This window comes from Benincasa hispida, chromosome 9 (genome assembly GCF_027475165.1).
Source record: "Benincasa hispida cultivar pf3 chromosome 9, pf3_genome.v1.1, whole genome shotgun sequence".
In the NCBI taxonomy this organism is placed as follows: Eukaryota; Viridiplantae; Streptophyta; class Magnoliopsida; order Cucurbitales; family Cucurbitaceae; genus Benincasa; species Benincasa hispida.
Window position 1 is genome coordinate 99046081 of NC_143486.1, and position 18794 is coordinate 99064874.

The following is an 18794-nucleotide window of genomic DNA, read 5'->3' on the forward strand; positions in this document are numbered from 1 at the left end:
TTACAGGATGATTCCTAAAATCTCGAGGATAATTCACCATCAAAGTGAATACAACATTTGTATTAACTGCAAAAATATTTGAAATCTCAATAGAAAATATAAGAAATTGTGGCATTCGTTGCACATGGTCATGGCCCTACTTCAAAATCCCTGATACATGTCATCTTGCTTATGAAAAAAATTCTTCATGAATCCAAGGCAATTATTTCCCCATGCTGTCCCCTGCATAAAAGCAGATTGTCACCAAATCTACAAGAACATCTGAACTTATTCTGAAAAAGAACCCTTATCTCCTTAACATGGTGTCACCCTCTTGAGGTTGAAAATCTGGAAACCAGCCATTACGAATTTCAAATTTCTAGTAAAGAACATCGCTCACCATTTTAGTTTAAAATTGCCTTCTCTCATAGCTCTGATTTGCATCCATATTGTCACCAAATAAGCCAGAGTTTCTAGAACTTGTCACCAAATCCTGAACTACGACCTGAACCAAAATCTCCAAACCTGCCAGAACGGTTTGAACTACCAAAATCTCCAAACCCACCCGAACGTCCAGAACCAGAACCACCAAAACTTCCATCATTGTTTGAGTTGCGACCAAATGAACCGAAATTCCCAGAGTTAGGTCCACTATTTCTACCCATAGATCGGCCAAAACCAGAACTTCCATAACCTCCTGAACGACTGAAATTTGGACCTCTTTGGCTGCCAAAACGACCTGAATCACTCATTCGACGATCTCTAAATGCTCCAAAAGTGCCAAATTGACCACCACCACCTCCACTGAACATATCCACATGAGCGCCAGCCTCAACAGTAATCCTTGGAAGCTGATAATCAAGAACAAAGCGATCAGAGTCAATTCCACATCAAGTAATGATATACTCCAACGCGGACTAATATTTACTCCTAGTTCCTGAGATGGGAGGTTACTAGGGAAGTCAATTATCTAATTATGTAGCGCCTACAGTGATTGGTATCCCTGGATTTACTCAACTACGCAGAATATAGGACAGATATTTCATCCTACCTCCTCCCTATCGTACTTGTCTCATATTCATGACAAATGCCTCTAAATATTCAGAAGATGTTTAGAAAATAAGGGGGGGGGTTGGGTGGGGGCGGTGCATGAGTTGATTTAGATTTTTCAACAAACACAAATATGCATGGAAACCCACCCTTTATAGTTGTCTATAGGTGTTGCTTGTTAACAGGTGAGATTTCTTTAGTACAAGTAATGAAATATGAGGATTTGAACCTCCGACGTCAAAAGAAAAAGTACAAGCCAATTACTGTTGAGCTATGTTCATATATGCTTATCATGTGAGATTAAAACAAGCCATCTCAATTTTAAAGTTAAAAAATTCAGGGATAGGATTTAGAAAATATTTGATAGGCTTGGTTCTTTTATATGTAAGATAATCTTGAAATATGAATCCTCGACTTCTAAAAAATGTATGAAACGGTATCCAGGGAATCCAGGCATCTATGTGGAGGCTGTTACTGGAGCCAGAAACTTACTGTGAGTAAAGGCAGGATAGATATTTTCTTAAGCCTACTCCTTATCCTCAATTCAGATATTAATATTTATATTCTCAGGAGTAAAAATGTAGAAACGTGGATGAAGTTCTAGTTATGTATTTAACAGAATCCCAAGTTGCAAAATTTTGACGCTGAAGAGAGATCCTAACCTCATTAAATCTGCATCCCACTTCACGCTCAATCATTCTTACAGCCCTTGATTGATCCTCTGTGTAAATAAGAATAGCACTACCTCTCTTACCAGCACGACCTGTACGGCCCGATCTATGGACAAATATTTCTGTGTTGTTTGGAAGCTCAAAATGTATTACCTGATTAAAAAAATAAAATAAAAAATAAAAGGAAGCAGTGTCAGAAAGAATCTTTACAATGATAATGATTAATCACATACAGACAAAATATACCCTCAACCTTCAAACCACTTCCTCCAATACTCCTAACAGCACAAGAGGAAGAGAGATGATAGGGCCTGATACTACTATTACACTGCTCTAGTCTATTTTCAAAGATGGAGTAAGGTCAATTATTGAGAAGAAAGTATTGAATAATTCACCATGCACCCAGAAGCTACATACCAGATAACAAGATAAAACTGAGGAGAAATATCGAGAAAGATCATCACTTACAAGATCAACATTAGGTATGTCGAGACCCCTTGCTGCAACATCAGTTGCAACTAGAACGTTGAAATGTCCCTCTCTAAAACCAGAAAGAGTTCTTTCTCTCTGACTCTGTGAGATATCTCCATGCAAAGCTTCACATCTGAAGTTCCTTGCCATTGCATAGGCTAATCTATCAGCATCACGTTTAGTTTGAGTGAAAACAATACACTTCCCTCCTTTTGCATGTTCCTAACAAGCAGATAATAAATGGCAACAGCAAAATGAAAGCAAACAGTCAACAACATGAAATAATAGGGCCAGATAAGAAAATATATATAAAAATTAAAACAAAAAACCAAACACGGAAAACAAAAACAAACAAATAGAAAAGTTCTGGGTCCATACTGTTATCAGAGGTCCAATTATTGATGCTTTTCCATACATGTCTGAAACAATTGAAAATAAGCTAATTCCGTCTGCCAATTTCTGATCAGAATCTCCAACCTGAAAATTTGTAAGTTTTGTCAAATCCCATGTATTAATTACATAGAGATGGGCTTTTCCATATTTTTTTCGTTTTTGCCTTTCCATTAGTTTTAAAAAGTTATCCCCTCAAAACCCCATGTACAAATGAAACAAATGTGGAAATAAATCATAACATTCATAATGCAATACATAAATTATTGTGATAAACATTAAATAATGCAAAAGAAAGAATCAACATTGTTTTTTTCCTTTTTATGAAGATGGGTTTTTTTTTTTTTCACTTCCCAGGGTCTTGTGAGAGTAAAACAAAAAAAAAATGCAATGAGCAAACAAGCTCTTAGCTACTAAGTGGGTTCACAAAACCTTTCTGATGGTAGTGCCGTTAACTAAAATGCTTTTTATAAGTACCTTCAACAGAACACTAATCACGTTTGTAAGCGTTTTAAAATCTTTAAATTTTTAATCCTGAAACCAAAACTTCATGAGAAAATTGAAGGGGAATTTTGACTAGCAGGAGAACTTTTCATTATTCAAAAAATCATGTGCAACCCACCTTCAGTTTCTAAGTCAATTAATTGAATGGCTATGCTTTTAAGCGATATAAATAAATTCCAAGAAGCAGAAAATATATTAAATAGCCAACATACTCACAAGATCAATTGTTAATGGATTGGTTAGGTAATTTTGGGATAGTTTTCTGATCCAAGATGGCATTGTTGCAGAGAACATCATACTCTGACGTTTCTGAGGCAACCTCTCCAAGATCTTCTCAACGTCCTCTTGAAAGCCTACTTGAAGCATCTGGTCTGCTTCATCAAGAACAACAAACTTGACTTCTGATAAATTTAGAGAACCCCTATTGAGAAGATCAATCAAGCGACCAGGTGTGCCAACAGCGATATCAACACCATAGTCAAGCTGCCTCATTTGGCGTGAAATTGGTGTCCCCCCATAAACACAGATCATGTCCAGGCTAGGAGCAGCCTCTTCAAACTCCTTTTCAACCTGCCGAGCAAGTTCCCTTGTTGGAGCTAGAACCAGGGCTAACGGGTTCCTTCCTCTTCTGCATAATTTCTAACGAATTAAAATTTAACAGATAACAATCCACACCCTTCCCAGATGAAGAATTCAGTAGAAACTAAAGCACGCTGGAAGGAAATTAAGCAAGATGAAAGCACAAACCCATTCTTCGCATTGAACTGAATGATTTTATCCAAGATGGGAATTCCAAAAGCAAGCGTTTTTCCTGTTCCAGTTCTAGCACGACCAATCATATCACGCCCTTGCATTGCTGGTTCTAGCACGGCCCTCTGAAAAAAGATTGTAGAGGCTAAACGACACATTTTCAGACTCCGATGCAAATGAAAAACGAGTTTCGAAACATAACCAAACGGAACTAATATCAGCCTGAATGGAAACGTGTAAATTGCATTATTCGACTGAAGAATAGGACGATAAGCATATCCCGAAATACAGATATCACGTACAGCCAAAATGTCTCGAAGTAAGGAACATGGCCTATAGCTCTCATAACAAATACGACTCATCCATAAGAAATAAAAGCATAATTTCATTGCGGTAGTTCAATATCCAAGCTGGGGTTAGAGAGAGTGGATTAAAAAAAAAAAAAAAAAAAAAATTGTTGTTCGAAGAAGTGATCAAATTCGTCGAAACTTCTTCTCTACGATTCTATCCATGTCTCTGATCTCATCCAGCAGCAGAAGCTAGGGAAAAAATGTAAGAAATGAGAAACACGGTACCTGAATCGGGAAGAGCTTCGTTATACCCTTTTTCTCCAAAGCAGAGACAATCTCCCGCGCAATCCCAAGCTTTGCAATCTCGAGTCCTTCATCACCACTTCTACTACTGCTACCGTCATCATACTCCTCCACCGCAAACTCCGCCTGGGAAACCAACGACGCCTTGAAATTCAACGGCCCAGACGTCGCATGAAATCCCTTCGATTGAAAACCAAAACCCAGAGGCCTCTCCGTCACCCCAATACTAGATAAATGTCCAAACTCAGCAGCAGGTACAACGCCGCCATTAATAACCACTGGAGACGCTAAGAAGTTCGCGATTGGGGCAAACAAAGTGGAATTGATTCTACCTCTGGAGGCCGCTAAGGCAGCGGATCTCCGTAGAAGAATTGCACTCATCATCGTCCTTAAGCACGAATCAACTAACACAGAGCTGCTCCAAGAGAAATTGTGAATGAAATGAAGATGGCTGATGGCTGATGGGGTTGGCTAGGGTTTAAGAAAATTCGAAGAGCGAATTAGGGCAACAACCGACCTCTATAGATTTTGTTGTCACATTTTTTTATAAGATAAATTGGGCATTTAAAATTAATGGCTTCACAACTATATCAGTTGAACTAGTTCAATTTATCATTAAATTATATATATACTTAAATTTCGTTCGAGACGTCACATTTTTATCAACATTTATATATTTTGAAGGTTTTAATATGGTCATCTAAAATAAACCATCTTCATTATATTCCAAACAAAAATTTACAAATATGAAATATTCAAGATGAGTAACAATGTACTAAAGTGATCTTAGTTTAGTGGTCATTAATATAACATCTCCCCCTAAATGCAATTGTACTTTTTGTATTAAAAAAAACTATATAATATAATAATGAAACTTTTAACTAATTTACCGATGTTTATTTATTAAAATAACAATGATACTTTTTTAGATTTTCTATCAATGTTTTTAATAAAATATAGACCAACGTTTTTTTTTTTTTTTTGCCACGTCGACATTTTAAATTTTGGTATTATTTTTTATGGACGCAGATCAAGTATGAGATTTGAATCTTTGTCCCAAATATTGTATTCAACAAATATCATATCAATTAAAAAGATAATGATTATATATTTTTTTAATACAATCAATGGGATAAGAACTACATAATTGAGCAAAAACTCGTGTTGACTTGATAATTATATCAATTTAAACTTTTAATTTTTACCTGAATTATTATAGACTCTCTAAAATGTTGTTCCCAAATTATTAATGCATAACTTTCACTTTGTTTAGAAGACTGTTTTAGATGCGATGATTACTACAAAAATCAAATATATCGCAATAGTCTTTTATTAGATATTTTTCATCTTCTCATATTTGTCTTCTTCTTCTTTTTTTTTTATTTCACCCTCTATTGATATTTCTATAATTATCAAATTAATTTTAAGAAATAATAATGTTAAAAACAAAACTATAAAAACTCATTTTGTACCAAATCGACCATTAAGCAAGCACAAAAACTTACAAAGCTCGACTTTTATTTTATTTTATTTTATTTTATTTATTTATTTTAAATAGCTTTAAAGATGATGACATAGTCCAATCTCTTTGCACAAAGTAGAAGCAGACATTATCAAAAGACAATAACATAGTCCCAATTTTTTCAATTAGAGATCGCACCTCCAAGAGAGGTTCCATGGTATGACTCAAAATTAAAGTACTTTTAAGTTTAGGCCAAAATCGTTAAATATTTAAATTTAATTTTCTTCAATGAAATAATTATAACTTTAGTTCTCAAATTTTATTGTTTTATTATTTTACTTTAAGAAATCAACCCAACTAAATTAAATAGGAAATTTAATCCGTCAGTTATTAATCGATGTAAGAAGTTGATAGCTAATATATGTTCCTATCATGAGAATATTTTTTAACTCATATCTTGTTGATATATGTTTTTTTTTTTTTTAATGACTTCATTGGTTAAAAATTTTAATTCATAAAGATTTATCAAATGTCTAAAATCAAAATAGTATAATAAATGTGAAGTTTGAAAATTTTAACACCAAATTTCGAGCGAAAAAGTGCATATACATGCTAACTGTTGTTGAACTATATTCACATTGGGAAAAAAATATCTTTATCATCAACATTGTTGGTTAAACACAACGTCTAATGTAATTTGACAGATGATAATAAAATCGACCCAAACCAATACTTTTTTGTTTTCTCCAAATACAAACCAATGTCCAATTTTATACTAGAAATCAAATCAAACTATTGGATGAATTTGGATTGGTTTAATTTTTCTTTTTTTTCTTTTTTTTTTTTGTCCCACTTCTAAAGCCAATGAATTACTTTGAGAAAAAAAAATGAATGTAATAAAAATAAATAAATTAGATGAGCTAATTCGTTCTCTCTTTTTTTTTAGTTTTTTTACTAATATAATTATTAGCTTTTGATTAATAAATTTGTTTTGCTAATAGTTTTCAGATTAATCTGTTTTCAAGTTATTAGCTTTTATATTTAAATTTCCATGAGTATATATAGAAAATTTTGATTTTGTTCCCGAGTTATTCCAAAACACTATTAAATGGTGGGGAGTTGGGACTACCATGAAAAAACAATAATATGATTTTTGGTACGAATTTGAGAAGAAAAACGAGGCACGGCCGAAATATAAATATCGGAAAAAATATAATATTAAAATAATATATAAATAAAATAAAATAACTAAATAACTAAATTTAGAATAAATAAGAAAAATTATAGAAAATAGAAAAATCCTCCAAAAAGCTCCACTTTCACTAAAATTCATAGAATTTCAACTATTGTATGTATATCTACAAAATCCACAAATGACCACTTATTTATAGAGAATCTTGACAAGTAGAAAGTGGTACACTTGGACACTATGCATGGGTGGTTGAATGACACATGACCAACACATGTGCTAATGAAAAGATGATATTTGGCATTGGACACTAAGCATGACACTAATGTGCGTCTATTATTATTGTTGTAATATGTATAATACTCCTCCTTAGATGCCCATTATATATATGAAATATACCTCATTAAAACCTTACTAGGAAAAAACCTCATGAAAAAAATCCTAGTGAAGGAAAAATAATACATATTTAATATAATTTATACTTTTAAAAGAATATATTTGCTCCCCCCATGAAAGCATCACTTAAGATCTCTGATCGCCACATTCCAATGTTGTGCACCAATTTTTCAAAGGTTATGGTAGGTAATACTTTTGTAAATAAGTCTGTCAGTTTATCTTTCGAACAAATTTGCTGTGCAGTAATGTTGTCATTTTCTTTAAGATCACGAGTGTAAAAAAGCTTCGATGAATATGTTTTGTCAATCTCCTTTAATATATCCTCATTTGATTTGTGATATGTATACTATGTTATTTTCGTATGATATCGTTGGAAGATTTTTACTAGAAGACAAACCATTGTTTCACGAATATGCTGAGTCATTGATCTTAGTCATACACATTCTCGGCTAACCTCGTGAATTGCAATAATTTCAACATACTTTGAGGAAGTAGCTATTATGGTCTGTTTCACCGATCGCCATGATATAGCAATTCCATTACATGTGAACAGATAACCTGATTGAGATATAGCTTTGTGTGGATCAGATAAATATCCATAATCTACATAACTAACTAGATCAAAATTTGATTTATTTGAATAAAACAAACCCATATCAATTGTTCCTCGGAGATAACGAAGTAGCTTAATTTTGTTCCAATGTCTTTTAGTTGGAGAATAACTATATCTTGCTAATAAATTTACTGAAAATGAAATATTTGGTCCTGTATTATTAGCAAAATACATAAGCACACTAATTGCACTAAGATATGGTATTTAAGGACCAATAAGTTCTTCATTATTATCTCGAGGTCGAAATATATATTTATTCACATCTAATGAACAAACTTCTATTGGAATCTTCAATTGATGTATTTTATCCATATAAAATCTTTTCAAAACATCTCATGATGAACAAATATCTCATATTCTAAATGCTCAATTTGCAAGCCAAGGAAAAATTTTGTTTTTCTGAGATCATTCATCTCAAATTCTTTCTTAAGATATTTTATTGCCTTTTAAAACTTTTCAGGAGTTCTAATTATATTTAAATCATCAACATACACAGTTATAATAGCAAATCCTAACAGTGGTTTCTTTATAAAAACACATGGACTGTTAGGATTGGTGTCCTAAATCTCTTGTATTTTCTTAGTTTGTAAACATTGTATAAACAAATTGTTATTAATAAAATAATTGTTATTTTATGAGCATACACTCAATCCAATAAACTAAAATCTTAAGTTATTTTATATAATTTAAACAAGCATACAGAGACATACAGGTAGATCTTATTTAAATAATAACCTAAACGGTTTACAGTAGATGGATAAGGTTGGGTACCTTATCCTAGTGACACTACAGATATGACCCACTTTGTAGATGTTACAAGTATTGTAAAATGCTACAAATGATATGATCTTGATCATTCATGTGAAGACATGTGAGCGAGGGTGTCCTATACAAGGAGTTTGTATAAGAGCGGACCACGAAATGGTTAGCCTCGTTATATAATACCGTTAATAATAGAGACTTACATTTCAACAGGAAGACCATAAGTGACATGACCTAAATCTTGAGTGAGTTATGAACTCCTACTAATGAAAGAAGTCATTTGATTTATATGGGTGAGAGTGGCCAGATTGCCAACTCAATAAGCCTACCATTTTGGGGATTTATCTGATTGGGGAGTTGGGAACACAGCTACACAAGACAAAATTCACTTCTTCCATGATGTCAGGGTAAGTAGATAAATTGCTCCCTTAATGGCCGATTACGGGGCTTGAACAATGTGGTCACACCCTCTCTTGGCCGAGGGACTTGATCATAGTTGAACCATGACTTATTGTTCATTAGAGGAATCAGTAGGACTTAAGAAGTTGATGTAACTATTGGGGCAAAACAGTAATTTTGACCTAGCTATACTTACGAGTAATTCGTGAAGGGTCATTGCACTGTTGATTGGTTATATCCAATAGAAACAAAAATATATTTGTAGTGCGAAGCTGCAGCTATTGGTCTTTAGTGGAATGACCGATAGTTAATGGAAATTGGGTAATTTAACTAAAGAGTTTAATTAATTATCCAAGCACCATCGAAGCTTTAATCTACAGGTCCATAAGGCCCCCTTTGTAGCTCAGCGAGGATTTAATTGAGAATTTTGTTTCGATTAATTTGAAGTGTTCAAATTAATTGAGGGAATTAATTATATATGATATAATTAATTAAATTAGTTATATGTGTGAAATAATTAATATAATATATTTCGTACATTATAATATACAATATTTTGAGAGGAATTTGAATATGATTCAAATACTTATTATATGAATGAGATTCATATAATTAAATTTAATATAAATATGATTTATATTAAATACCATAAATGATTTAGATGAATTAAATAGTTGAATATGATTCGAACACACACAAACTAATTCCCCCTTATTCTCTCATAATGTTACGTGTAGTGAGTGGTTGAGAGTTCATTTGTTTTCTTCCATTTTTGTTTGGACCTGAAAAATTCTCTCTAGGTCTCTCCCAAGAAAACCACAGGGAAGAAAATCTTCTTCTCTCCCTCTCATCCTTTTCTTTCCCTCTTTCAATGTTGGGCAGAGCCCACAACTCCTGTCAATTCTCAACCTTAGAGAATCCAGAAGGTTCGACTATAGTCGTAGTTCCTATACATTGTAAGTAAGGAAATGACTATACCTGATCAAATAAGAGATCGGGGTCCGTTCGAGGGAATTCGTGAAGATGTGTTATTCAAATGTAATAATTCTCCTTCTCAATTTCCCATGAAATTCATGCTGTAAATCTAAATTTATTAATGCATATTTATTCATGTTATGTGTTGGTCATTCCCGCTATCTTTGATTGGCTCGTCGAGACCTTATTTACTGACGAAAAGAGGTCAAGCCGATAAAACCTTTCTCGCTGGGTGAGCGCATTTGATTCGAAAGTCCTGTCATCACCGATACCCAAGTTGCTAAAGTTGATTTTCAAAATTAGGAGTTTCTGAAATTATGTAAAATAAAAAAATGGGATCGATCCCCGCTTCCGTTGCGGAACTGTCACTAGTTTCTCTTCATGGACGTATTAGATTGTTTTGATATCCTTCTTTCAATAAATATCCACTTAGGCGATTGTACCACATTCGTTCTGATTGTTTCAATCATATAGCGAACTTTGTAACTTTATTGAATAAAATTATCGGGAATTTGATTTATATGTTTCAGGTACCTTAAATCCTTATGGGATTCTCATATAAATATCATTATCAATGGATCCATATAAATATGTTGTAACTACATCCATAAGATGTGTGTCCTTATTTTCATATACAGTCAGACCATTTAAATATCTTGATGTAATTGCATCCACCACCGAAGAATACGTCTTCTCATAATCAATACCAGACATATGTGAAAAAAATCTTGTGCAATTAGTCTTGCTTTATACATTGTGACCTCATTATTTTCATTTATTTTCCTCACAAAAACACATTTGTATCCCACTAGTCTGATACCTTATGGTATTCGGACCACTAGTCCAAAACCTGACATTTTGAAAGTGAGTTTGATTTTGTCTTGATTGCTTCTTTCTACTGATGTCAATCTTTTCTTTGTTGACATTCTTCAACAAGTTTTGGTTCAGAATCTTCATTTTCAGATATAATATCAAGAGCAATAATATACAAGTCAATAACTATATTAGTTTGGTTGCAACTTTTTCCTGTTATGACATAGTTTATTGAGATCTTATTATTATCTTTAGGTATTTCACCTTCATCAATAGTCATGTCGATGATTTCTTCATGGATATTTACATCCTCAACCAAGTATTCTTAACTATTAATTATTTTTATTTTTCGAGGATTTTTATTTTTGAAACCAACTGATCTACCATGCTTTTGGAGTGTTCCAGACTCATTAGTGACAACTTGCTGTGTTGAGATATCAATTTTCGATGGAACATTTGCATCTAGTAAATGTGGCTTTGTTACTTTCTTTACATCTATAAATGCATCTGGTAACTGATTTGCTATATCTTGCAAATAAATTATTTTCTGAACTTCAAGTTCATATTGATCTGTACGGGGATCTAAATGAAACAATAACGATGCATTCCATGTAAATTTTTTTCCAACTTAAATGAAGGGATAGAATCCCGAGTGGAAGCATGTGAACACCTTGCATTTCATTCTATCGGTTTAAATGTAAAAAAATCAACATAAAAACATAACAAAACAGAGGATAAACTAGATTAGCATGCTTGGAAGAGAGAAGAGAATATGGGAAGAAGAATATCACATACCTTTGTCGGTTTCTGAACTCTTCACGATTTCCTCGTCGTTTTCTTCGAAACGATTCTCCAACGAACAATAGACACCATCGTAAGCAAGACCTCGTTATTCTCTAAGAACCAAGAGGAGAAAAGTGGTCTCTCACACCTTAGTTGAGGAAGAAGAATATAAAATATGGATAAGATAAATTTTGAGAGGAAAATGAAATGGAGGCTAGGGTTTCATCAAACGAAAATCACCATTTTTTCCTAATTTGGGCAAAATGTTGAATTTATATGGAGATTTTCTCAATAAATTTCCAAAATTACCCTTGGAGTTAATTTAACTAAATAACCATCATTTAATTAATTAGCCAATTAATTAAATAACCATATTAAATCCAATTTAATATATATTTAATTAATTAATAAACATCATATGTTTATTTGTCTCTACCTCTCAAAATTAATTAATTCATTCTTTATGAATCAAATTTATAAGAATTTAATAAATTAAACCCTATTCAAACATTTTTCTCTTGATTATAGACCAGATCTATAGTTAACCATATCATATTAATCTCATTAATATGTTATTCCATCAATTGGTTTGAACAATCAAATCATTCATCTCTTTCATTTATTGGGCTAACAAGAGGACTTTATGGACCTACAAATTAGAAGATTCAATGATATGAAATTAATTACTCTTAAATTGAATAAATCAATATTCATTTAACTATCAGGCATCCCACTAAATACCGGTAGCTACATTTTTCGCATTGTAGATACATTTATATGTCCAAAGATATAACCAATCAACAACGAGTTAACCCTTCACAAATGCTTATAACTACAACTGAACCAAATTACCGTTTTACCCCTATAATTAAATCTAACTCCTTAACTACCACCGATACCTCTAATGAACAGACAATTATAATCCAACTATAAACTAACACTTCTCAGGCCAATGAGAGGTTGAAGTCTCAATGTTCAAGACCTGGAATCAGCTATCAAGGGAGCAATTTATCTACTCCCCTAAAGACGGGAATGAGTGAATTTCATCTTATGTATCTATGTTCCCAACTCCCTGCTCGAACATATCTATAAAATGGTAGACTCATTGAGTCGGCAAATATGGTTGTTCTCACCCATACAAAACAAAAGAATGCCCTCATAAATAGGAGTCCATAACTCACTCAGGATTAAGGTCAAGTCATCTATGGTCATCTTAGTGAAATGTAAGTCTCTTCTATCAGCAGTGTTATATAGAGAGTCTATTCATTTCGTGGGCTAGTCTAAACAAACTTTTTGTATAGAATACACTCGCTCGCATATCTCCACATGAATGATCAGGATAAGATAATTTGTAGCATTTTACAACAATTGTAATATGTACAAAGCGAGCTGTATTTGTAGTGTCACCAGGATAAGATACCTAGTCTTATCTATATACTACAAACTATTTAAGTTATCACTTAAACATGATCCATTTGTATATCTCCACAAACATGTTTAAGTTTCATGAGATAACCTTTGATCTTAGTTTAGTAGATTGAAATAATGTAGTCTAAATATCAATAAAATACTTATTGTTTTATTAGATATGTAATTTGTCTTTATAGACCACAAGATATATGAGATTTAGGACATAAACTCCAACACTTAATTTCTCTCCCTAATGTTGGAAAATTTGTCTCATTAAAATGAAAACCAACAAATCGTGCAGTAAATACATCATCAGTCAGGGGTTCAAGATATTTAATAATTGACGGGAATCATATCCAATATATTTCTAACCTCATTTGAGGACATATCTTAGTACGTTGTGGTAGAGCAATTGAAATAAATATTGCACATCCAAAAATTCTCAAATGGAAAATATTTGGCTCGTGACCATAAGTTATTTGTAATGGCAAATACTTATGATAAGATATTGGCTTAATGGGTACAAGTGACGTTGCATGCAAAATAGCATGTCTCCATACAAATGTAGGAAGCTTAACTCTCATAAGCAATGGTCTAGCAATTAACTACAAACGTTTTATGAATGATTCTACTAAACCATTTTTTGTATAAACATGAGTTACATGATGTTCACACTTATCACAATTGACATACAATAATTATCAAAAGCTTGGGATGTAAATTCACCAGCATTATCTAGACGAATAGTCTTAATTGTATAATCAGGAAATTATGCTCTTAACTTAATTATTTGAGCAAGTAATCTTACAAATGCAAGATTTCGACTTGATAATAAGCACATTGTGACCATCTGCTGGATGCGTTTATTAATACCATAAAGTATCTAAACGGTCAACTTGATGGGTCAATAGATCTACATAAATCACCATGAATTCGTTTTAAAAATGTAGGTGATTCAATCCTCACTTTAGCTGGTGATGGTCTAATTATAATTTTTCTTTGAGAGCAAACATCACATGATAATTCATTAGATTGAAAAATCTTTTGCTCTTCAATGGATGTCCATTTGAGTTCTCAATATTTCTCTTCATCATTATAGATCCTGGATGATCAAATCGGTCATGCCAAGATGTAAATATGTCTGGATTCATGAACTATAGGTTCATTCTTGCATATGCTTCAATTAGTCGTATATGAGTATAATATAATTCAGAAGATAAAGCAGACTTCCAGTATACATTTTTCGTTTGAGACAGTAGATATGATATATAGATATTCCACATTATTCTTACAATCAGTCTCAATATGATAACAATTGCAACATATATATTTAAAACTAAGTAGATTTCTATTTGATTGACTAGAGAACAATATATGGTTAATTGTAATTTTGTTCTTCTACGCAAAATAATACTTGTTTTTCCAAAGCCTTCAATCAAGTTTACAAAACCCAATATCGTATTGACTTTTGCTTCCAGTATTGTCGATTTGGAATAATATTTTCTACTTGCAAGTATTGTATGTGTAATTGCAGTGTCTGTCGGACATAGATATTCTTTGCTCATTTTTTAGTCACCCAACATCATAAGCATCTATTTTCAACACTTTTTGAACTCTTATATTGTGAAGTTTTTCCTTTATGATCATAATTTTGTGTGGTTATTTTGAAATTTGAATGATTAGAATGACCAACACGAAAATAATAATTATTTCTTCCTCTGCCACGGTCACAATCTCGACCACGACCTCGACCACAATTAGTATTAAAATTCACAGCATTCACTTAAGAGAATGTTGTCATTTCGGTTGGTCGAGATTTATGATTTTTCATCAATAACTCGTTATTTTGTTCAGCCACGAGAAGACATGAAATTAGTTTAAAATATTGTTTAAAACCCTTCATCGATATTGTTGTTGCACAAGCATATTCAAGACATGAAATGTAGAAAATGTCTTATCTAACATATCAACATCAATAATTTTTTCTCTACATAACAACAATTTCGAATTGATTTTAAATAATGCGGAGTTGTAGTCACTTACCGATTTGAAATCTCGTAGCCTCAAGTGTATCTACTCATAGCAAGCTTTATGAATAATAATTGTTTTTTTTTTTTTTTATGATCATACCTCTCTTTCAAAAATTTTCACAAGATACGAGGATATTTTATTATAAGATACTCCATTTTCAATCCCTCATGGAGATGATGATGAAGGAAAGTCATAATTCGGCAAGATTCACAACATACAATACTCGTGGAGATGACGATGAAGGACAATTATTGTTCTTTCTTTAATAGTCTCTCCAAGATTCACAACATCCAGGTGGAATACAGAATCACAACATCTAGGTGGATTTTGGAATCAAGCACCCAAGACAAATAATTATTGTCGTTAACATCAAGAACGAAAAATTCTAATTTTGTGAGATTTTTCATTGCAATACTATCATGAAATATTATATTTATATTAGAAATTTAATAGATATTAAATATGCAAAATAACATTAAATTTATTAATTACAACGAAGAGGAAAAAAAACGACATACCTTTATGACCTACCTTTAGTGGGAAAAACGACAGGAGCTCGTGCTAATGACGTGTTGTGAATTTGAGGAGAAAAACGAGACACAATGGAAACACAGATATCGAGAAAATGTAATATTAAAATAATATATAAATAAATAAAATAAAATAACTAAATAACTAAATTTGGAATAAATAAGAAAAATTATATTTAAAAAGATAGAAATTTCCTCCAAAAATCTCCACTTTCTCCAACATTTATGGAATTTCAACCAATGTATGTGTATCTACAAAATTCACAAATGACCACTTATTTATAAGGAATTTTGGCATGTAGGAAGTGACACACTTGGACACCATGCATAGGTGGTTGAATGACACATGACCAACACACATGCTAATAAAAAAATGACACTTGACATTGGACACTAAACGTGACACTACCATCTATTATTATTATTATTATATTATAATAATTTGGACGTACTCAAACACTATTTATAGTTGGATGTTTCAAAAGTTTGTGTATATAATATTAAAAAAATCAATAACCTTCTTTTTGTTATTTATTGAAAAAACCCAATAATTTGTATATATAAAAAGATAAACAATAATATGATCTTGATGTTTCATTTCCTAATATAAAATGTATGATTAAGTCACTATTTTTTAACAAATGCCCAAAAATAGGACAATATTCGATACATCACTTAACCAAACAAGATTACATCTAATTAAATAAATATAGCAATTTGACTTTAACGTACTAATATTGTATGAGGTTGAATCTCTCGTCCTTGCATATTGTCAAAAAAGAAAAAAAACTTGAGTATACAAATAAAGACGTCTCATGGTCGATTTATTTTATTTTTTGTACATTTTAAATTGTACGTATTGAAATACGAGATTAAAAAGTCAATATAAAAATAACTTAACTAACACAAATAATGTACTTTTGACCGATTGAGAGGTCGAAAATTTAAATCACCATCAACACATGTGCATAGTTGAGCTAAAAAATAGGAACGAGCCTTGTCTATGAAGCAAGTTCAGTCAGCGCATAAATTGAGTTGCATTTTCGGGCTAATATTCCACTTAATCCCCGAATGGTGAACCCTTCTCCTGCAAGTTTCAAACCCGTAAGGGATAAGTACTCATAAAGGGAAACAAAATCTGCTTTAACAAAATAAATATAGGAAAGAGAATGAGTCGCACAGATTAAATAGAAGAATATTAAAACACGCTTGAAAAGTCCAGAGTATTCAACACATACTTTTTTCAAGTTTAAATTCTAAACTATTATAAAACTAGTTGTGAGTATGAGCATATCTCGACCATTAACTATTTTTATATGAGGTTTAATACCTATTTCAAATCAAGGAAAGTTATAAACATAATTATTTAACGACACAAATATTTTAATTATTATAAATCTTCTATACAAATGTATTAAAATAGTTGTATACAAATGTATACAAATACCAATTAAAATAGTTGTTACCATTTTTCAACTCATAAAATCCAATAAATAAGATACTAATTATCATTTCAAAAGTCGATTGGTTAATCCTCTAACTGTATAGTCATTGAATTGAAGAAAAAAAAGTTTTTCGTTACTATCTATGTAATCTCAAACTATATCATTAAAATCATATGCACAATCTACTTTTAAGCTACCATATTAATTTACATAAATGATGTAGTAAATAATACTACATATGCATCCCAATATATAGAAGAACTACCACTTTAATTTCTATCTTATTTTAATTGAAACCAACCTTCAACTGGCATTATTTAGAACAAATTGTAAAGCTCAAAAGTGAAAAATCAGAAATTTTAAAAGTATAAGTATGTATGTACATACGTAGAAGAACTACCACTTTAATTTCTATCTTATTTTAATTGAAAACAACCTTCAACTGGCATTATTTAGAACAAATTGTAAAGCTCAAAAGTGAAAAATCAGAAATTTTAAAAGTATAAGTATGTATGTACATACGTACGTATGTGCGGGTGGGTGAATGAAAAAATTGAATATCTGATCTTGAAGTTGATTATACAAACATCATGCCCGTTGAATCACTTTTTGTGTGTGATAACTTGTAGAAATACAAGTTATTATTTTTTTTTATTAAGAACAATTAAGAAAAATCAAAGGAAAATGTGTCAGCTTGATAAATAATCCACACGAATAATAATATTTTGCAATCATGAGATTACAAAACTAACAATCCTTGAAAAAATATGAAATATGTCACTTTTGGATGCAGGATGAATGAAAAATAGGCAAAACAAGTTGCAACAAAAAATACATCAGTTCAACACCAACTTTGCAACACATAGTACCACGCAATGAAGCAAAACACGTCAAATAGAAAACGACAAATGCGTAGGCGGTAGAAATCAAGTTAACAAAGCAAGTTGGTGGCCAATGTGATAGGTTTATTGCACAATTTGGACCTCTGATGCGCGTAGCAAATGACATAGAGGGCATGGAATTTAATGCGAGGCATCAAACCATCATTAGAAAGAGGTATGACCTTCACTTTTTGACGCCCATAAATAGCTCATCCAATAAGTTGAAAACAATTTCATCCACCGAGAGAGAAAAGTTTTGTAAAAAATCTATCCTAACCCTCCATAACCATTGTTCCTCCAAGCTTTTCTTGTGAGAATTTTGAGTGAGAACTAGGTAATTATCCCAGAAAGAAGAGGGAGTTCCTCCAGATCACTGCAGTCAGTATAAAGCAATCACCACTAAGAGCTTCAGGGAGCAAGAGATTGTCACCTACCACTTGATTTCTTCATTTTTCTTTTATTTCCTGCACCTTTTGTTTCTCTATATTTTCGTTAATTATGATTTTATGGCATGAATGCATAACTTATGCATTGCTTAAAAAATATTGGTGAATCTTTCTCAACCCTATTCATCTGTTGTTATTTTATCCATTCTTGTCATGTATTACTTTATTTTGAATTGCAATTATTATCGTATCTATTTCCTTCATCCCATCGCCTAGATTAAATAGGATATTTAGATACACATTTCCATCGT

At 32.0% G+C, this 18794-nt stretch overlaps 1 protein-coding gene across 1 annotated transcript; it reads right to left on the reverse strand.

The window, feature by feature from the left end:
* Positions 1–345: 345 nt before the first annotated feature.
* On the reverse strand, positions 346–4970 carry LOC120086234 (DEAD-box ATP-dependent RNA helicase 53, mitochondrial-like). Its single transcript, XM_039042780.2, is given in 8 exon segments — positions 346–461; positions 463–830; positions 1692–1853; positions 2169–2393; positions 2550–2648; positions 3282–3693; positions 3813–3940; positions 4391–4970. Coding segments are annotated over 8 exon segments (1869 nt in total). The 5' UTR covers positions 4793–4970; the 3' UTR covers positions 346–388.
* Between the last annotated feature and the right edge of the window lie 13824 nt (positions 4971–18794).